Source organism: Misgurnus anguillicaudatus, chromosome 16 (assembly GCF_027580225.2).
Source record: "Misgurnus anguillicaudatus chromosome 16, ASM2758022v2, whole genome shotgun sequence".
Classification (NCBI taxonomy): domain Eukaryota; kingdom Metazoa; phylum Chordata; class Actinopteri; order Cypriniformes; family Cobitidae; genus Misgurnus; species Misgurnus anguillicaudatus.
The window spans coordinates 19,618,808-19,639,499 of NC_073352.2; the positions used below are offsets into that span (position 1 = coordinate 19,618,808).

At 37.3% G+C, this 20,692-nt stretch overlaps 1 protein-coding gene across 4 annotated transcripts in view; it reads left to right on the forward strand.

Annotated features, from left to right (window-relative positions):
* The window catches only part of ebf1a (EBF transcription factor 1a), a 134,996-nt gene extending 115,398 nt beyond the window's left edge, over nucleotides 1–19,598 (forward strand). The window contains exons 12-17 of one of the 4 annotated variants that reach the window (XM_073854307.1): nucleotides 4,407–4,472; nucleotides 5,613–5,790; nucleotides 8,124–8,303; nucleotides 9,458–9,652; nucleotides 11,420–11,491; nucleotides 16,605–19,598. In XM_073854307.1, the coding sequence (XP_073710408.1) occupies nucleotides 4,407–4,472; nucleotides 5,613–5,790; nucleotides 8,124–8,303; nucleotides 9,458–9,652; nucleotides 11,420–11,490 (690 nt within the window). In that variant the 3' untranslated portion in view covers nucleotide 11,491; nucleotides 16,605–19,598. Of the gene's footprint in view, nucleotides 1–4,406; nucleotides 4,473–5,612; nucleotides 5,791–8,123; nucleotides 8,304–9,257; nucleotides 9,282–9,457; nucleotides 9,653–11,419; nucleotides 11,492–16,604 lie in introns of those variants that run through there. The other 3 variants (XM_073854308.1, XM_073854310.1, XM_073854309.1) reach the window with 3 other exon arrangements.
* Nucleotides 19,599–20,692: the final 1,094 nt, after the last annotated feature.

The following is a 20,692-nucleotide window of genomic DNA, read 5'->3' on the forward strand; positions in this document are numbered from 1 at the left end:
TTTAGACTATTGTCAGGAAGGGTTTACTGTATAAAATTCCTCATTTATCGAAATGCAGTGCTTGTGTATAAACAGCATGACATTGCACACCAATGTGGTCATAGTTTGATCCGAGCATTTACAGTTAATGCAAACAGATAGAGGCATGTGAGTCCGTGTGGTTAGCTTGAACAGATTATATATATAGCCCGCTTAGATTGTGTTTGTTTTGTGCACCATGTATGAGTAACTGGATGGGCGTTTTGATTTTCATGAAAAAATATGTTACTTTCCATGTACACATTTATATTTATAATCACATTTTTTAAACTTTAATAATAATTTAGAAACATTTTGGATCAATTTAATTTTTAAAGTCATTGTATTGGTTACCAATCATACAATCAGTTGTCATAGTAGGGGAGAACGGAGGGGAAAGTAACGCGGGACAAAAGTAACAAAGTGATTTTCTCAGAGCCCTGATAACATTTGCATCCCAAACTATGACAGCATCTTTAGTACGCAACCCTTGACAGAGCTGACAAATATTGCATTATTTATTTGCCGTTTCCTGTGTATAGATCCAGAAAGCGGTTTTCAACCATGATAAGTAAATTCCTAAAGTGGTCATTTTTTTCTTATAACGGGTTGTTTTATGGTTTCATGTGTTGAAGCACTGATCAATCTACAGGTTATTTAGTGCTCTAACACATCCTGAAGTTTGACTTCTCAGAGTTTTTCAAAATAAAAGTAAATCAGGTTTAAATGTGAGGAGACCCTGTCGGAATGAAAGTAACACTTGTTGTTTTGTCTTGCTGCTAATACTGTTGTATATGTTGAAAATGTATATTAATCTTATTTAATTTAATTTAATTTAATTTATAGTGTTCAAATTTTTTTTTATTTCCAACAATTCAAGTTTGTACTGCCATGTTGCTTTTGAAACATTTGATAAAACTGAAAAAAAAATATTTCATTATTTTGTACAAATGTAAATGACAAAATATGTTTGCAGTTACATATTACGAGGTCATAGTCATGTATATTTACTAAAAACAAGTGTAACACAAAAATCTATCTTGTTTTGTTGTGTTACTTTTGACCCACATGTGTGTAACTTTCGTCCCTGCAGGTGGGATCAAAAGTAACAATGCGCTACTTATGTTCAAAGTGAAATTATACTGAAGTCGTTTTGCATTTTATCAAAATTTCACCTGATATTGATAGATCACATTTTTGAGTTTTTGACCACAGCAAAAATATATCTCCATTTAAAACATTATCTTTTAAAATTAAGTTTTTCTGAAAAATTTTACTTTCACCCCTGCTCTCCCCTATGCTTAAAAATTTGCCATATGTAAATATAGAAAAATGACAAAGTAAATACTTTCCCAAATCTTTTTTTTTTTATGTGCGCCATTTCAAAATGTAATTTAGTCTGAGTGTGACAGACCTCAGTTAAGCTAATAAAATCAAAACCTCCACAAGACCAGCAGTCCACAGGGTCAGAGGAGCAGAAGAGGAAGTATGACATCATCACTCCGTTCCTTTCCGCATGAGCAACGACAGTGACCCTGCTGGTATTACTGCTCTAATAGAACATTAGGAGATGATAAAATTGCAAATGAACAAGCACAGGAATAAATTTGTCATGTTTTTACAGGCCTGGCTTCCTTGTAAATGTGCAGACGCCATTGCCTTAACATTCCAGATGTGACATGGGCCTTATTTCATTTTTCAGCAGTCCCCTTCCTAATGAATGTATATCATATTACAAGCCACCATAATTTACACACAGGAAAAGATTCAATGTCCGAAGCACATTAATGTGGAGGCTGGTCTAACAGTGCTGGGCTCTGCTGGTGTTTGATATTATATATCTTCGAAACACTACGCCTGGGGTTGTTTGGTCGTATTCACATTTATATGGGCTTGTGTATGTATATTGAATGTGTATACATACGTCTCATTTTTCCCGCTGAGGGAAAACAAATCTGAAAAACACCTGTCTTAGCTGAGGGCACGCTCAGAATTGGTGGAGTCTTTATAGCTTGCGGCTGTCCTGTTTTCGGCTATACTGGAGAGCGAAGGGGTTGGAGAGATGGGGGAAGGTAAAATCTGGGTTATGATGGCTATGACTGATAGACAGCTATACAGACATGCAGATCCAAGATCAGGTTTCTTTCCTGTTTACCGCTCCTGGCTCTCCGCTCAGCCCTTACTGGAAGCCCTGATACTCACCCAGGAAATGGGCTGCGCTTCCAGACACAGGGCCACCACACACGGCCTGTACTAATAGCATTTATTTGTTTATCTGGACAAACTTTTGGCCCCTTCCTTATTGGATTTACCCTCTCAACAGATCACCCCCCCCAATATCATAATAACAGAAGATCGATAGGTAGGGACGAGACCTTGTAACAAAGAGAGAGAGAGAGAGCATGAGAGAAATAGAAATAGGAACGGTGGTACAACTGGATAAATGACACTGTGCCAGTGCAGCAGGGGACCCAGCCCAGTACTAATGCTTCTCATCCCTTATGTTCCTCCTCCAACCAGTAAAGAACCACCACCGAGAGAGGGTAAAAGAGGAGAGAGCCCATCGGAGTCACACATCCATACTAAAGCACCACTTTAGGCCTCCCCAGGCTCCCTCGCTTCTCTCAATCACTCAGCCCGAGTCCGGGCGAACCGAGACGGGCGCCTCCCCCGCAACGCACCCCTAACGAGGGGTTAACGCAGTGCCAGAGCTCCCATTATTGAGTGAATTTAGCACCTTGGACAGCGCACTAAAAATCTTTATTGCTTTGCTGACCCCCTCGTCATGTTCGTGTCTGTGAGTTGCGTCTGGGGCCACCGGGCTGCGGGGATGAGGGGCGAGGGGGGCTGATTGAAAGGCAATATGTCGGCTGGCAGGCAGGCAGGCACACATGCTCGGGGGCTTGTTCGCAGCGAGGGTTACACTCAGAGGGTGAGAACAATTTTCTGGTTGTCGCGCTGCGAGCTTATTTCCTCGGCACCAACGCATTAACTTTTAAAAAGGGTTCCGCGGGTGCTTCGGGGTATATAAAAAAAGAAGAGAATAGAGGTTAGAGGAAATAAAATGAATACATGGAGTAAAAACACTGTAAATAAATGTTTAATGTGTTTGAAGGGATAGTAATAAATAGGCATTCTGTTATGCTTGTGAAAGTCGATTACCTGGAAGGAAAATAGTGTTAGTGTGGCCCAGATCTCCCGCTGAGTGGTCGTTTGCATGTGCAAACATGCATGCATTTGCTTTAAATGTGTTTGCATTCATGTATTATACATGGATTCACTGGGAAAACCGGTGTACTGTATATTAACACGTGCAAATGTTTGTGTTAGGGTAGTTGTCGTCAAAGCTCCAGATGAGCAACCCAAAGGTCACATTTTAAACTTTGACAGGGCGATCTATGAACTATAGAGTTGCTTTAGTCTTCTGTTACTTTTGTGCCCTTTAGCAAAACACTTAACCCAGGATTGTACCACAGGGACTGTCTCTTTAATAAGTCTGCCGTAAGTTCCTTTGGGTGACAACTGTCTGCCCAGTGACAATGTAGACATGGAAATTGAACGTAATGAGTTGCTTAAAGGAATAGTCTACTCATTTTCAATATTAAAATATGTTATTACCTTAACTAAGAATTGTTAATACATCCCTCTATCATCTGTGTGCGTGCACGTTAGCGCTGGAGCGCGCTGCGACTATTCAATAGCATTTAGCTTAGCCCCATTCATTCAATGGTACCATTTAGAGATAAAGTTAGAAGTGACCAAACACATCAACGTTTTTCCTATTTAAGACGAGTAGTTATATGAGCAAGTTTGGTGGTACAAAATAAAACGTAGCGCTGTTCTAAGCGGATTTAAAAGAGGAACTATATTTTATGGCGTAATAGCACTTTTGGGAGTAGTTCGACTCGCCTGAAAAGTCCGCTCCCCTTCTCACTCTCATAATGGGAGAGGGAGGGTGTTACTGCGCCGAGTCGAGGTACTCCCAAAAGTGCTATTACGCCATAAAATAGTTCCTCTTTTAAATCCGCTTAGAAAAGCGCTACGTTTTATTTTGTACCACCAAACTTGCTCGTATAACTACTCGTCTTAAATAGGAAAAACGTTGATGTTTGGTCACTTCTAACTTTATCTCTAAATGGTACCATTGAATGAATGGGGCTAAGCTAAATGCTATTGAATAGTCGCAGCGCGCTCCAGCGCTTACGTGCACGCACACAGATGATAGAGGGATGTATCAACAATTCTTAGTTAAGGTAATAACATATTTTGTATTGAAAATGAGTAGACTATTCCTTTAAGTGAATCAATTAAGACAGTTTAACATTTGAGTTATTGATTCACTGTGAGATTTTGTTAAAGTCCCACCTTTTATCGTTTGTTGTGTATAGGAAGTGATTCTGAAGAGGGCAGCAGACCTGGTTGAAGCTCTATATGGGATGCCACACAATAATCAGGTGAGATACAAGCAAACACTATGGCACTGGTTTTCAATTTCTGTCCGCTTACACATGCATAGTTTACAAGTACAACGTGTTATATGAACACAGTAAATAATCAGTGTAAACTCAAAAAAAAATCATTTGTTAGCACTTCCAACTCCATTTGAGTTTTAAAGTAATATTTCCTCCCCCAATGTAATTCCTCAACAGCTCCTTCTCGTTGGTTAGAAGGAGCACAAGGGCATCTTCAATGTTAGATCAGTTATGAAGTGAGAGCGAGGGCACATGCTCATCGATTGGAGAGCTGAGCAGGAGTGCAGCCATGCTGAATTATTTAGACTGGGCAGTGGATGGATCATGACCCACTCAAAGAGCTCCCACTCTGGAACCCCAATCCCCTCCCAACCTCCACACGCTCTTGTCATCTTTATGAGGGTGAATTATGATGAGACCCACCAATATGTGCAGCCCCCTCCCCCTTTATCAACCGATAAGCATTTCCTTATATACTAGACTGAGATAAGCACTACTTATTTTATTGTTTTTTAGTGTGAACTCATTAGGTTCAGTGATCATGAGATTTAATCGTATTTGAAAAGTTGTGTTTATTTGACACGTACTGTATATACTATACATATATAGAAACTGACTTTTATAGGATGCTTGTATGTGAATTATTATTATTATTATAAATACTAAATAATACGATGCAGCGGTAAAACGAATATTTTTTATTTTAGGTGTTTGATTGGCCCGTAAAATGTTTTATAAGGCATTTTATATTTTACTATGTATATTCATTGGGTTATGATGTCATGATATGATTTTATTGTTATGTTTAGATGTTTCACATGATATTATTATTTATTGCTGTTATTAATATAATGATGTGAAAGGAAACAACAATGTATTGTGATGATTACAGCACTACACAGTCCCTTAGTGGACAATAAAGTATATTTCAATATCACGGCTCAGGCACATTAAAGTTCATATCTGAGTTACAGCTATTGCATATCTACATATCCAGCTATTCACTATTAAATCCTCATCATTTCCCTAGTTACACATTTACTACATTTTATAATTTGGCCACTCATTTCCTATAATCACGTGATTGATTCTGTCTAACATGTGCCGTGTTGATCCCAACAGGAGATCATCCTGAAAAGAGCAGCAGATATCGCAGAGGCGCTTTACAATGTCCCACGGAGTCACAACCAGCTGCCAGGTTTGGCCAACAGTTCAGTCCACGCTGGCATGATGGGAGTGAACTCGTTCCATAGCCAGCTCGCAGTCAATGTGTCTGAGTCCGCACAAGCAGCCAATCAGGGTGAGCGGAGATGCAATCTGTTTTAAATGACAAGCTAGTTCAGACATTTACAAAATGGCAATGAATCACGATAGCCGACTTGTCTTCCAACAAGTGTTTTTAAAGAATACCCCTTTATTCGGTTGCATTCTGTTGTGCTATTGCAATCCATTTCAATGAAATATCCAGATCAGATTGGGGTCCAATTATCAGTTCATCCATGCTTCTCGCAGTTTTTTCTTATATGTGCACATGTTAGTGCAAAACAGAAAAAAAACCCAGTTGTAGAAAGATAAATGTGATGCTCAGGGAAGTGGGCGAGAATGACAGAGACAGACAGCGTACAGACAGATACAACCTTTCAGCAATGTTTCCTGAACCTCTGGGCTCCTTTACCTCAGCATCTCTCTGCGTCTGTGACAGTGAATGATTTGTGTTAAGTCAGCAGTAATCTATCAGTGCTCTGATAAATGGAAGACTGAATAGTAAGCAGTGCAGAGATGAGCGCTGCCTTTGTATCAGACAGCGGGGACTCCTACGGCGAGAACTTCCTGCTGCTTTCACCCATGTCAGCGTTTAATGTTCAGATGCATATTTATAGTCCATACAGTCTGCTTCTGTCCTTTTTGTCTTTTATTGGAAAGATTCATTAATTTAGAGACTGTTTACATTTGGTATTAAAGAACACCAATAGTCCGATTCACGATTTTAAATTTCCCTTTGGTGTGTAAGTGTGTATTAGTACACTAGTAACGATATGCAAAAGGTACATCCCCCTTAGTAAATGATGACGCGCGTTATCGTCTCCAACGTAAATCTCTTTTCTTGGACTACAACAAACACACGAATTACAGGCAACAGTTTACTTTCTGGGATTGGTGATGTAGTAAAGACCGACATTATCATAATTCCTCCAGCTTCGGACTCACAGCCTGTAAGTTAACTCCTGTTAGCATTGCATTATGACCGAATCTTTCAAACATGGTAAGGAGCGTCACATTTCCGTGCGTTTCAGGAAGACAGGGAAATCTGGAGCTACAAAAATGTATGGTATGTGGAAAAACCACGTGAACACATTATATTATACCAAATACACAAAATAAAGTTTTTTACCAATGAAATAGGTGCTCTTTAACATCTGTTTTGGCTCGACTTCATAAAACTTTTTTGGTTTGCTGGTCATTAACATGTGTTGACACAAAGCACAAGAAGCACACTGAGGTTCGGTTTACATGGAAGATTGTCTAAAATAATACAAAGCTTGTTTTTACATTTGTTCAAACTGCATGTGCCAATATATTGATATAATCGAAACGTTTTTCTCACTATTATAGATTATATCAGATTATATTCTTGCAGTTTTAAGGGGTAAAAAATGTATTGCAGTTTGTATGCTGTGTACTTCTAGGATTTATTCACATAATAATTTGAAACAAAGAGTTAAAGCAAAACTATCAGTATTTATCAGTATCGGTAGATGTCATTCTAATGCTACGTACACACCAAACGCGGGGCACTGCATTACTCCCTCTAGATTATTCGCGGGATTTAACTTTGTGTCATGCTAATTTTTTCGCTCAAGTTGAATATTTTTAACTTGGGCAAAGACTCGTTTGAGGTGAAAAGCACGTGTTTTCGCGGCAAACGCACCGCCCATTTCGCGTCATTCGCATCGCCCCATGCAAAGATGTGTCTGATCGCGTCCTTGCATTGACTTTGTATGTAATCTACTCGTGCAAATCGTTGAACTCGCGTCTGGTGTGAACCCACAGTAATGCTATGTACACACCAAACGCGGGGCATCGCGTTACTGCGTTACTCGCATGATTTAATTTTGTGTAATGCAAATTTTTCACTCGAGTTGAATATTTTCAACTTGGGTGAAGACGCGTTTGAGGCGAATAGCGTGTGTTTTTGCTGCAAACGCGACGCCCATATCTCGCCATTCGCATCGCCCTACGCAAGGACGCGTCTGATCGTGTCTTTGCATTGACTTTGTATGTAATCTACTCGCGCAAATTGTTGAATCTTTTTGAATTTTTTGCTTGAGTTGAATATTTTCAACATGGGCGAAGATGTCTTTGAGGCGAATAGCGCGTGTTTTTGCGGCAAACGCGTCGCCCATATCGCGTCATTCACATCACCCCACGCGAAGACGTGTATGATTGTGTCTTTGCATTGACTTTGTATGTAATCTACTTGCGCAAATCATTCAACTCGCGTCTGGTGTGAACCCACAGTAAGTAATCGAATATCGCAACTGTGATGCATCAGACAGTGTATTTGGTTATGTGTGTTTTTTTATTGTTAATTTTAATCTGTTACCCATATACATTTCTGTGCATGTGTTATAGGTTTCAGTCGGAACACAAGCAGTGTTTCTCCTCACGGCTATGTGCCCAGCTCAACACCCCAGCAGGGCAGCTACAGTACCGTCTCTACCAGTATGAATGGATACGGTAACGCAGGCATGACTACACTGGGAGGATCACCCAACTTCCTCAACGGATCTGCAGCTAACTCTCCTTACGCCAGTGAGTACTGAACATCTTATCTAGCTGTCTGAATCATTTACATTGTGAATGAGATGGCATGAGAAAGAATAAAATTCATCATAAAAATGTCTAAAGGTGTAACCCTGACTGTGGTGATCACAGCTATTGCGTCTGTTTCTTTAAGAGCCTAAATTAAACCCCCACGCTCTCTTTTCTTCCATCACGATCAGGCCCTGTCTGTAATGCTTAGCCATTCGTATAACACCAATCTTCTTGTGCGGCTTCTAAATTAAAGCGTCTTAATTAAATCAATAAACTAATTGCAGGAGAAGCAATTCAACTTCGGTACTTTGATTCTGAGATGTTAACAAGTATTTTAACAGGATCACTGACTCCACGCTGACACTTTCAATCAATGCGAGAGAGTGGGCTTTGTAGACTCCAATTTTCATTAATTGATTAGGCCTTCATAAATGGATTATGACACTATAAGGAGAATTTACTTATGGAAGTGCCATAAAATTTAAGCGTTGAATAATAACAACAGTAAGGTAGATCAGGATATAAAAGAACTGCATAAATACGACAGTGGTAGTTGTAAAATCGTTGAGGGGAAATGCTCATGGGTTTAAAATTAGACAAAAGGAGAAGTGGTAGGGATGGGACAGGGGACAAATGAGCATTTTTGTTCTTCTGTGACCAAGATCTATAAATCTGTGCAGCTCAGGAACTAAACCAGTTAAAGAATAATATACAAAGTATGATATTTGGTATACATTTTTTTTAATGATATATATAATTACTTAAAGGAATAGTTCACCCAAAAATTCTGTCATCATTTACTAACCCTCATGTTGTTCTAAACCTGTATGAGCACACAGTTGATGGTACCCATTGACTTGCACAGTAGGACAATTGCTATGGAAGTCAATGGGTACCGTCAACTGTGTGTTAACTATAATTTATCAAAATATTTTCTTTTGTGTTCAACAGAATAAAGAAACTCACAACATATGGGTGAGTAAATTATGACAGCATTTTTATGTTTGGGTGAACTATGCATTTACTAAAAAGGTTCTTTTGGGAAACAAAAGTGGTTCTCCTATGGTATCGCTCTTTATTTTTATTGTACATGCTGTAGGTCTATGAAGTATATTCTTACCTCTTGTTTCTCATCCCAATTTCTCGTTCAGTCGTTCCTTCCAGTCCCACCATGGCCTCCTCCACCAGTCTTCCCTCCAACTGCAGCAGTTCCTCAGGCATCTTCTCTTTCTCTCCAGCCAACATGGTGTCCGCGGTTAAACAGAAGAGCGCTTTTGCTCCCGTCGTGCGGCCCCAGGCCTCGCCGCCCCCCACCTGCACCAGCGCCAATGGGAATGGACTACAAGGTGAGTGATACAACAGAATATAAAACTTGACCTGTATGACCCTTGTAAATGTAACACAAAATTAACATGATGAAAAGGTTTCTCCTCTATTTAGATTTTGTTTCCTTGTATGCACATTTTTATTCCAGTGATTGTGCTGTGGATGGTTTTTTTTTGTGTGATGAGCTCTTTTTACAGGACACATTCTTGCGTTTTATATGTGATATGTTATCTTTTTTAAGATGTCAAATAAATCTTTGGTGTCCACAGAGTACATATGTGAAGTTTTAGCTCAAAATACCCCACAGATAGTTTATTATAGCATGTTAAAATTGACACTTTGTAGGTGTGAGCAAAAATGTGCTGTTTTGGGATGTGTCCTTTTTTAAATGCAAATGAGCTGATCTCTGCACTAAATGGCAGAGCTGTGGTTGGATAGTACAGATTAAGGGGTGGTATTATCCCCTTCTGACATCACAAGGGGAGCCACATTTCAATTACCTATTTTTTCTCATGCTTGCTGTGAATGGTTTACCAAAATTAAGTTAAAATTAAGGATTGATCTTTTTCAAAAGTCAATTTTAGACATTCTACTAACCATAGGTAACTTTGCAACTTCTTGTCAACTGATTCTAATTCATTTGGATTGACATGTTGTATTAATAGGCTGTTAAAGGTCAGGTTATGAAAGGGGTTAGTAAAATAAGCTGTAGTTGCAAAGTTACTTACTGTAAAGGAATAGTTCACCCAAAACTATCCTGGGGCTCACAAGTAGTTTGGTTATAAACATTCCCTTAAAATATTTACTTTCCTGTTCATTAAAAACAAAGAAATGTATACAGGTTTGTAACAACATGAGAGTAAGTAAATGGTGACAGAATTGTTTTGGTGAACTATCCCTTGGGTGAACCTAGCTCGTTTTTTCTAATACCTTAATGACTAGAAGATGACAAAAGTAGCAAAGTTACTTATACTATAGTTAGTAAAATAGACTAACTGGAGTAAATTGAACTATCAAAAAATGTTACCTAGATCAGTGATTCTCAAACTTTGGACCCCCTTGTGTGTACGGTGCATCCCTTTGACCCCGGACCCCCCAAAGAAAATGTATGAAATAAAACATTCTAAAACGTACAATTTTAAAGGCGGGGTGCATGATCTCTAAAAGCTAATGTTGACATTTGAAATCACCTAAACAAACACGCCCCTACCCTAATAGTATCTGGACCTTCTTTTGATAGATCCGCCCCACACATACGCAACCCAGGCAACAATGTCGGTTAGTAGACAGGCACCTTACTGCTGATTGGCTACAAGTTTGTTTTGGTTGTCGGCCCAACAACCTTTTCCAAAGTGTTTTTCAAAAATCATGCACCCTGCCTTTAATTAAACAAAACATGAAATGATACAATGTTTTGCCGTTGGTTAGTCTCCTTATTTTTCTAAGGTTTAATTTAATGTAATAGTAATAGTAATAGTAAAGTAATGTATTTTATAAAATATCACCCACAGTTTGAGAACCACTGACCTAGATGAGTGTTTACAATGTTTGTGCTTTGTATAGCTGTTTTGAACCTGCTTAAGGCATGAATTTCTTTCAAAAGTGTCCGATTTACAACTTTTTAACTATCAAACAGCTGTCAGTTTGTCCTAACGTGTGATAATATGTTTGTACATTTGCTCCTCTGTGACCCAATTCGTCTTTTTTGCACTTCAGAAATAACCCTCTCTCTCTCTGTTTCCTTCATCTTCCTTCCCCGTCCCTCTGCTCCCTTACTCTGCCTCCAGTAGATCAATCTTTCGTGGACTCTAGCAAGTACTCCACCGCCAGCTCCCTGCAGGGACTGGCATTTTCCTGAAGTACGTTACACCTGTCTCACACTCTTTCTTCATCATCTTCTTTTTTATCCATTAAACCATCCATCAGCACAGCTGTCAGAGCATTCTCTTTCTTCATCCCACATCGTCCTCCTCACCACTGCTTGGTCACCGGGGGCCTTCTGCGTGTCACAGACTGCATGCCATATGCCAGTGGTTCTCAAACTTTTTTGGCGTGCGGCCCCCCTTGGGTACGGTGCATCACTTCACGGCCCCCCAAAAGAAAATTTATGACATAAAACATTCTAAAACTTAATAAATGTAATTAAACAAAACATTAAATTATATAATGTATTGCTGTTGGTTAGTAGCCTTATTTTTCTGCGGTTCCACAGAATTTAAATTAATAAATTAATGTATTTTATAAAATGTCATAAAACTGGGGCCCAGTTTGAGAACCACTGCTGTATGCGTTTCATTTCCTGCCTGACTTCCTGTTTTTGTGTCAGCTCCTTTCCCAGTTTAGTTGTGGCTGTGGGGTGCAGTAAACAAAGGGTTCTGTCCATTAAACTAACCATAAGTCCGTTAACACTAACCTGTATTAAAAATAGTAAACACTTGAATCTCTTGTAGTGATGGTTGGAATAAATTTTATCCTGACCAAAAAGAAAAAGACAGAAAATTGTCTCAGTGGGTATAGCACAGTTATCTCATAGCAAAAGGTTTAAGCCCTGGCTTTTGGTTAACTATAGGACTATTATTTTTTATGCATTATTTTCTCCAAAATTTACATTTTCATTCTCATTACAGTGTTCAAATGATTATCATAATGTCTAAATATTGCCATGCATGCAGCTGTGCTTTCCAAATACACAGTACAGTACATCTTAAATTGTCCTAAATGTATTTATTTATTTATTTTAGGACTGTTCATAACAGATTTTGTTTTATTCACAACTGTATCACCCGTCGGACATCAATGAGAACATACGTTCACTGTTATCTAAAACAATGCCATAATCAGTTTCCTTTGATTTATGACAATTATGCTCTCCATGTAGCATTTGGCCCTGGCCGCTGATCTTAAACATCTAGACATCACAGTGAGACAATATAAAAGTAATTGAGTGTTTGAGGCAGACGTAAGACTCTTATCTGCGAGTGTGGAGTGCTTCCTTTCCGTGTGTTGATATGCACTCGGCACTCTGACCTGATGACCGATTGCCGGTCACCACTAATTTTTTTCTTCCATTCCAAATGAGACGGAGACACTCAGGAAATAACCCAGGAATTAGAGATGAGGGCCCAGAGAGAGGAAATCAATAGGAAGCCAATATGTTACATGAAAAATCTGGTGCAATGATGTGGCCTGCTGAGGAATGGAGAGAGAAACACTTCTCTGTGCTCATGGGAGTTTCTATATCCAATAATGAATAGAAGTGATACAAATGTTGGACTGAACGTACAGTTACAGCTTAATGTTTGAGAGCAAAAATTATTTATCTAAGCTTAAGCTATTTTTGTTTCAAGTGCTGGCAACCACGTTAATTTGGGTCAGGCTATGCGTACACCCCGAGCACATTTTATTAGTGTGGCAGTTTGTTGTAATTTGTCTCATAAAAATAATGTCCACATAAATGTGTGCCAGTCCCTATAGGCAAATGCAATATAAAACACTGAGGCGAAACCCTACATTGTAAAAAAAAAGTCAAATAACAATAAATGTGCAGATTTTATTCAAGTCAGATATATTATTCAATATAATCTCATTTTTTTAGGTTAAACTAATCAAAAATATTTTAGGATTCTATAAGTTACACTGTAAAAATGATATAAAATCTACATATATTTTTGTGTTACTTTAACTCAGGGGTAGGCGATGCTGGTCCTGGAGTGCCGACGTCCTGCAGATTTTAGCTCCAACCCTAATAAAACCTTGCCTACCTGTAGTTTTAAGGTGACTCTTTAGACCTTGATTAGTTGTTCAGGTGTGCTTGATTAGAGCTGGAGCTAAACTCTGCAGGACGTCGGCACTCCAGGGCCGACGTTGCCTACCCCTGCTTTAACTTAAAGGAAAAAATCCAGATAATTTCCTCACCACCATGTAATCCAAAATGTTGATGTCTTTCTTTGTTCAGTCGAGAAGAAATTAAGTTTTTTTGAGGAAGACATTCCAGGATTTTTCCCATTTTAATGGACTTTAATGGACCCCAACACGTAACAGTTTTAATGCAGTTTAAAATTGCCATTTCAAAGGACTCTAAACGATCTCAAACGAGGCATAAGGGTCTTATCTAGCGAAACGATTGTAATTTTTTGGCAAGAAAAAAAAATGCACTTTTAAACCACAACTTCTCGTCTTCTTCCGGTCCTGTGACGCGCCAGTGCGACCTTACGTAATATGTCATCACGTCAAGAAGTCACGGATGACGTATCGAAACTACACCCCAGTGTTTACAATTGTGGAGAAAGAGGACCATTCCGACGTTGTTGTATCTCAACTGATACTAATTAATGTCTTTGTGTCAGTTTATTGTTTAAAATGGTCCGCAAATGTGCGTTTCATATATGTAACACGTGACCTTTCGACGTCATTACGCAATTGCGTGAGATCGCGCTGGCTCGGCACAGAGCCAGAGGAAGAAGAGAAGTTGTGGATTAAAAGTGCATATTTTTTATTTTTCTTGCCAAAAATGTCAATCGTTTCGCTAGATAAGACCTTTATGCCTCGTTTGGGATTGTTTAGAGTCCTTTGAAACTGCAATTTTAAACTGCATTAAAACTGTTAAGTGTTGTGGTCCATTAAAGTCCATTAAAATCAGAAAAATCCTTGAATGTTTTCCTCAAAAAACATAATTTCTTCTCGACTGAACAAAGAAAGACATCAACATTTTGGATGACATGGTGGTGAGTAAATTATCTGGATTTTTTTTAAGAAAATTGACTAATCCTTTAACAAATTAAGTTAAACAATTTCGATGTGTATCAGTCAAAACTTAAAATAGTAGATTGAATTGACTTGCATGACCAAGTTTTTTTAATATATAGAAATAGCTCCTTAAACGTTAAGGACATCTTAAAATGATGCATACAGTAAAAGTGAATGGAAAAGCTGTGATCACATACTTTCATTGTATAGAAGAAAAGACATTCTGCTAGATAACTCTGTTAATTACAAGAAAGTTATTGACGTTATTTTTTACGATGAACTAATTTCCAATAATAAATATGCGTGTCCAGCGTATACAGTGTACTGAATTTGTCCCTTGCGCTTTACTTTGTACATGTACACGCTAAACCAAACAAAGGCCCACATCCTTAGACTGTAAGAATATCCTGGATGTCTCCTCCAAACCTATACAGCAGCTCTGTCCTCGAGGGAGAGAAGCATTAGCTAATGCGTTGCAAAGCCGTCCTATAGTGTTATCACTAATTGGATTGATGAATTGTTCATATAATAGCTCCCTGATGGGGAGATTGATATACAGCCTGTAAAGCAAGTCTCTATTTATCCTGACAATGACTCCAATTAAACACAGAGGACCTGCAACCTTCGCGAATCATACAGAATAAAGATTATCCTCACCCACTCTCAGGGAATTGTACATCCTCGTGATTAATGTTTAACTTCACTGTGATCGAAACGCTGAGAATTATGGCTAAGCAGGATCAGGGTCCCCTTAACATACCATTGCATTCGTTTAGTTTTTCTCTGTATCTCCTTCGGTTGATTGAAGCCATATTTTACCCGTTGCGATTCTCTGTTTGTCGTTTTTTTTGTTTGGATGTGATTTACGCACATTGTTGTCCTCGTCTTTTGTTTTACTTTAAGTGCCTCTGTTTTATTTCTCTGCATATACAGTGGCCCTAACAGTTTTAGACACTTTGGCAATGTCTGAATGTCAAAAAATAATAGAAGTGGCATGCACAAACAACGGGACTTTTCAAGCAGGGGTTTTCAAACTGGGGGCCTCCAGGAGGTTTTAGGGGGTCCCTAGAACATTTTAAAGATTTTTTTTACAAATTATTTAAATATAAAAATAAGTATAATTAAATTTGAATTCAACATTTTTCAAAAATGTTTTCACGTTTATACATACAGCTTTCTGCTAAGTGCAAGCAATTACTGTATTTATTTGTTATACATAAAAATCTGTAAATAGTATCACTGAAAAAATGATTCATTCAATTTACTTAATTTTTTTAAGGTAAGTGATTGCAATCAATTTATTTAAGCTACATTTAAACAAAAAAATTAGAAAGGCAAAACAAAACAAAAAAACTTTTGTTTTAATGTAGCTTAAATAAATTGATTGCAACCACTTACCTTAAAAAACTGAGTAAATTGAATTAATCATTTTATTCAGTGTATACATGTGTGTCCCTCACAAAATGTTAAAAATGATTTATTCAATTTACTCATTTTTTCAAGGTAAGTGGTTGCAATCAATTTATTTAAGCTACATTTAAACAAAAGTTTTTTTATTTTATTTTACTATACTAATCTTTTTTGTTTAAATGTAGCTTAAATAAATTGATTGCAACCACTTACCTTAAAAAAATTGAGTAAATTGAATTAATCATTTTTTCAGGGGTCCTTGGCATCTTATTTTGAAAACCCTGCTTTAAAGAATAAAGACCAGCCTTTGCTTATCTTTACTTTGCAATGACTGCCAGTTTGTTTCAATAAGATATTTAGATATCAATAGAATCAATAGAATTTTTTTCAGTGTACGTTTGATTATCAGAAAGTGTCCAAATACATATCAAATAACGCACGTATGTCTAATAATTTGTATAATTCATACTGTTAATATCACTTACATTTATTTTAAGTGTGCTTTAAGTGTCCAAATACTTTTCAGGGCCTCTATAGAGACTACAGTATATAAAGAATGGTTTGTAAGAAATGTTTATTTCAGATGTAGACTGAAAAATCAGCACAAGCAACATTTCAAACACCCTCTCTTTCTCTGTGCCAGGTTGGCTGTCTTGTTGTTCATAGTGCTCGAGTAGGATATGTTCTCCAGATGCTTAAACAGCTTTACTTTGGGGATTATATTGTATGACAGATGAAACCAAACAATCGCAAAGCTTACTCTTATTCTTTTTCTCTCCTTCTTCTCTCTCTCTCTGTCTGTCTTCTCATGACTAGTGATCCCAGGGATGATTGTTCCTCCCATGTAGGGGCTTCTGGGCTGCAAAAGAGGCACATTTGATTTCAGCTCTTACCAGAGAATCTGAAGGTCTGAGCTGAAGGCAGTTGCTGGTGGAGAAGAAACCCGAACTTTCGAAAACTCAGGCCCTTTTAAAAAAGGAATCTCATTTTATGGGAAGAAAGCGTTTGTTTGTTTGTTTGTTTGCTTTTGTTTTTAAGCTAATTTCTGGACTGATCTGCAGAAGGACATTTCCCCATGTTTTACCCGTGCAGAAGAGAAGGACGGATCTCCTTTTGATTTTATTCATAGGCTTTTTTGATGAATTTATGCCTTTTTTACGGACTGTATTATGTGTATGAGAAATATGACACTTTAGGAGTGGGTGCATCGTAATGTTTCTTGAGAGCTGGCTGTTGTGCAGCAGTGATGGGCGATGGCACAGATCTCTGTTAATACCGACCAGTTTTTTTATATAAGCAAGTACGTTTCAAATTGTGCAAAATCCAAGAAACACAAGCATCTCAGCATTCAGAAATGAGAAGATGTGGGCCAACTGCTTAAACACAGAAAACAAGAAGGGGAATTTTGCCCCAGGGAGAAGCCAACAAATAGTTTGCCATAATTTTGATTGTTTTGTTTCAAAGTTAAATCAAAGCGCCATACTCAGTTCCCTAGCATAATTTTTGAGCAAACAGTCAAACACGAAGCATCTGCGTACCAGCCGGTTTATATGGTTATGATGGAGGAAAGCTATTTAATTAAAAGTTGTCATTTCAGAGAAGAGTCCTGTTGAAATATGAATCAAATTTATGTATTTATGTTAGTGCAAATATCTGATAAAGAGAGATATGCAGTAAATAAAATGTGCTGAAGTACAAAAGCTGCCAGTTGCCATTTCATGTTTTTTTTTAAACTAGGATTTGTATGAGTGTTCAAAGAATGTGATGACATGAATTTTTTTTTTATCTTTGATTTGCTTTGTTTATGAAAATATGAAACTGTGATATACATTTGATGTGTTTTTTTGCTGTGTGGCTAGTGAAGGATATAGGTAAATGAAGTATAAGAATACTATTTCAGAGCCGACTGTTAAAACAAAGCCCCCCCACTTCCCTTTTGTGTTTCTTTGGGTTATTTTGAGGGACACAACTTGAATTTAGCAAAATATGTTCATGTTTAGATACCAATGTGTCAAACACCCAACATAAAGAAGTTTTTGTTAGTCAACTTCTGTTGCCAAACTTTTATTTGTTTAATGATAGCTTAAGGCAGCTTATAACACTGACAACAAAATTTCACGAAATCTGCTCAACTTCAGCAAACTACAGACAATGAACGTGGATTCTGGATAAAAGAGGAGAATCTCTGTAAAATATCCATATAAATAATGTATGTATATCCAGACTTTGTATATTGCTTTTCTCCCCAACTTTTTTTTTTGTAAGGTCTCTTGTGATAATTTGCTCATATGTTCACTTTCATCATCCAGCCTGCTTTTTATTATATGTTCATGTTTGCATTTTGGTCCATGTTTTGTATCATGTGCTTGGCTTCCATATTTTTTTAATTCGTAAAAAAGCCATTGTCTATTTTTGTATAATTTGTAAGTTAAAAAGCAATTGTTTTCCTTTTGAAGATTTTAATGTATGGCAAAAACGTAGCATCTCACAGCATTTAGTTATGTAGATTTTTTAAATATATATAAATATATATATATATATATATGATGAATATATAAATCTATATCTTTTCTTTGAGGCTTACAGAACCTGTACTATTGTAATAATATGCATGGGCTCTTCTATGAGAGTGATGGTTTTATTTTGTGTGTCAAACCTAGAAGGACGTTTTGATGAAGTTTTAATATACAATACTTTATTTTCTTCTTTTTTCCCCTCTTTTTATTTATCTAATTATTTATGCCTGCTTATAGATCTATCTGTTCTATTTTCTCTTTCATGCATATCAGTACCAGCAGTATAGATGCCTTAACAATGCAAACCAATAAGCGTACAATCACTTGTACAGATTTTTCAACCATCACTAACAGAAACCACAGAGCTCCTTAAGGGAATAGCCTTCCCGACAGGAAAAGCACAAATTGGTTGGTTTTACCTAAAAGCTGTTATGAGAAGCATTTTTTAGATGTTTGTATATGAAGGACAATGAGAGGGAACTTTGTATTTGAAGGAATAGAAAATATGACTTTCTTGTTAATTTAACGCCTTTTATTTTTTCAGTAATGTTTTAGTAATGTCCGCCACATTCAAGAAAGGGGGAAGCTAAAAGCCATATTTAGTGGAAGCTCGGATGGTGTTACACTTTAGCTATAGGTGCACGTGACCCTGTGGGCCCTGCAGCACGCTATGCAGTCGACATATTTCTCACCCTAAACTTCAGAGCACAATGCCTTGGCTCAAGGACAGAGATGCTGATGCTGCCCAGTCTGTAACACCAGTTAATATCACCAATGAAATCGAAAATGATCAAGCTTCAGGGGTCTTTTATGAATGGTTTAAGTAGTGTCATTCTGTCACGTGTGTGTCTGCAATCTGCCATCTAACCAGGAAAGTGGCTTTTAATATGCTGGTGTGTGGGGTATTTGCCATTTTGGGCTCTTCTCTAATGTTATAACTCTATAGAAGGGAAGAGATGGATTTTTCTTTTTTCTTTTAAGTGAATTGGCTGACACAAGGATTACTTTGTTAGTGGCTCCATCATAGTGATTAAGATGAGCTTCTGATAAAGCAACAAGCATTTGATAGGAAACAGAACTCAAACCAAAAAGCTGGTCTCTTTTTCTGCCTTCTATTCCTGTGTTTGTTTGTTTGTTTTTATTTTATTTTTGACTGGATACACACTGAACCGTTCTATTGATAGGAAAACTCAAGACAAAAACTACTGTATAGATTGTTATCATTTTTTGATGATAGTTGTAAAATAACTTTTCAAAGTTCACAATATTAAATTAAAGTTCTTCTTGTCTGTGATTCGTGTTATTAGTCTTGTGTGTTTCTTGCGAGTGGAAAGCAGATGTTATAGAAAAATATAATACAGAAGTATAACCCAGTGTGTTATTTTTGTACAGATTCATCACCAACAGATGTCCGATTATTAATTAATTATCTCATGGGAGTGATCTCTCCCTGGACCCAGCCCACTTTCCTTTTTCCCCAATATGTGAGCCACCAATACCATTAAACTAGCAGATTTTAATTAGTCCCATGCATTAAATTATTATATACCTGATAGCATAATGAATGTGGATTCAGACTCGCAAACATGTTAATGATGGGCTCTTCGACTTATTAATTGAACTGCACGTTGCATTTAATTGACCCATCATTTGCATTTATGGTCATCAGCAAAAATGAATCTTTTTTGAGTTTGCATATTTAATTTAAGATGATCTGATTAGCTTGTAAAGTCACTGGCAGGATTTTGCTGACCTGAATGCAAAGGATGAACTCCAAGCAGGGCTTGAAAGAGAGTGTCCATGAAGCATTAATGAAATACAAGTTTTGAATTGTTGGTTTTATGTCACTAAATCAAAAGTCAGTCTGTGTTCGTTAGGAAAGCAAGTTTTTGCTTAAATCAGTAGTTGTCTGTTTTAGTCACAGAAACCAAGAATAAATAGAAGATACATAAAAAAGTAATTAAATTTAATCTTACTAAAGTTTAGATTTGTATATAGTATGATGAATTTAAAATATCTGCATATAAAATATCAAACTTACAGCACTGTGCAAAATGTCTTAAGCCACCATAAAATCATTAGCCCTCGGTTTCACAGACAAGAATTAAAGGGATAGTTCACCCAAAAATGAAAATAATGTCATTAATGACTCACCCACATGTCGTTCCAAACTCGTAAGACATCCGTTCATCTTCAGAGCACAGTTTAAGATGTTTTATGTTTAGTCTGAGAGCTTGCTGACCCTTCATTGAAACTCTACGAAAGGTATACTGTCCATGTCGAGAAAGGTAATAAAAACATCATCAAAGTAGTCCATGTGACATCAGTGGGTCAGTTAGAATGTGTTGAAGCATCAAAAACACACTTTGGTCCAAAAACAACAAAAAT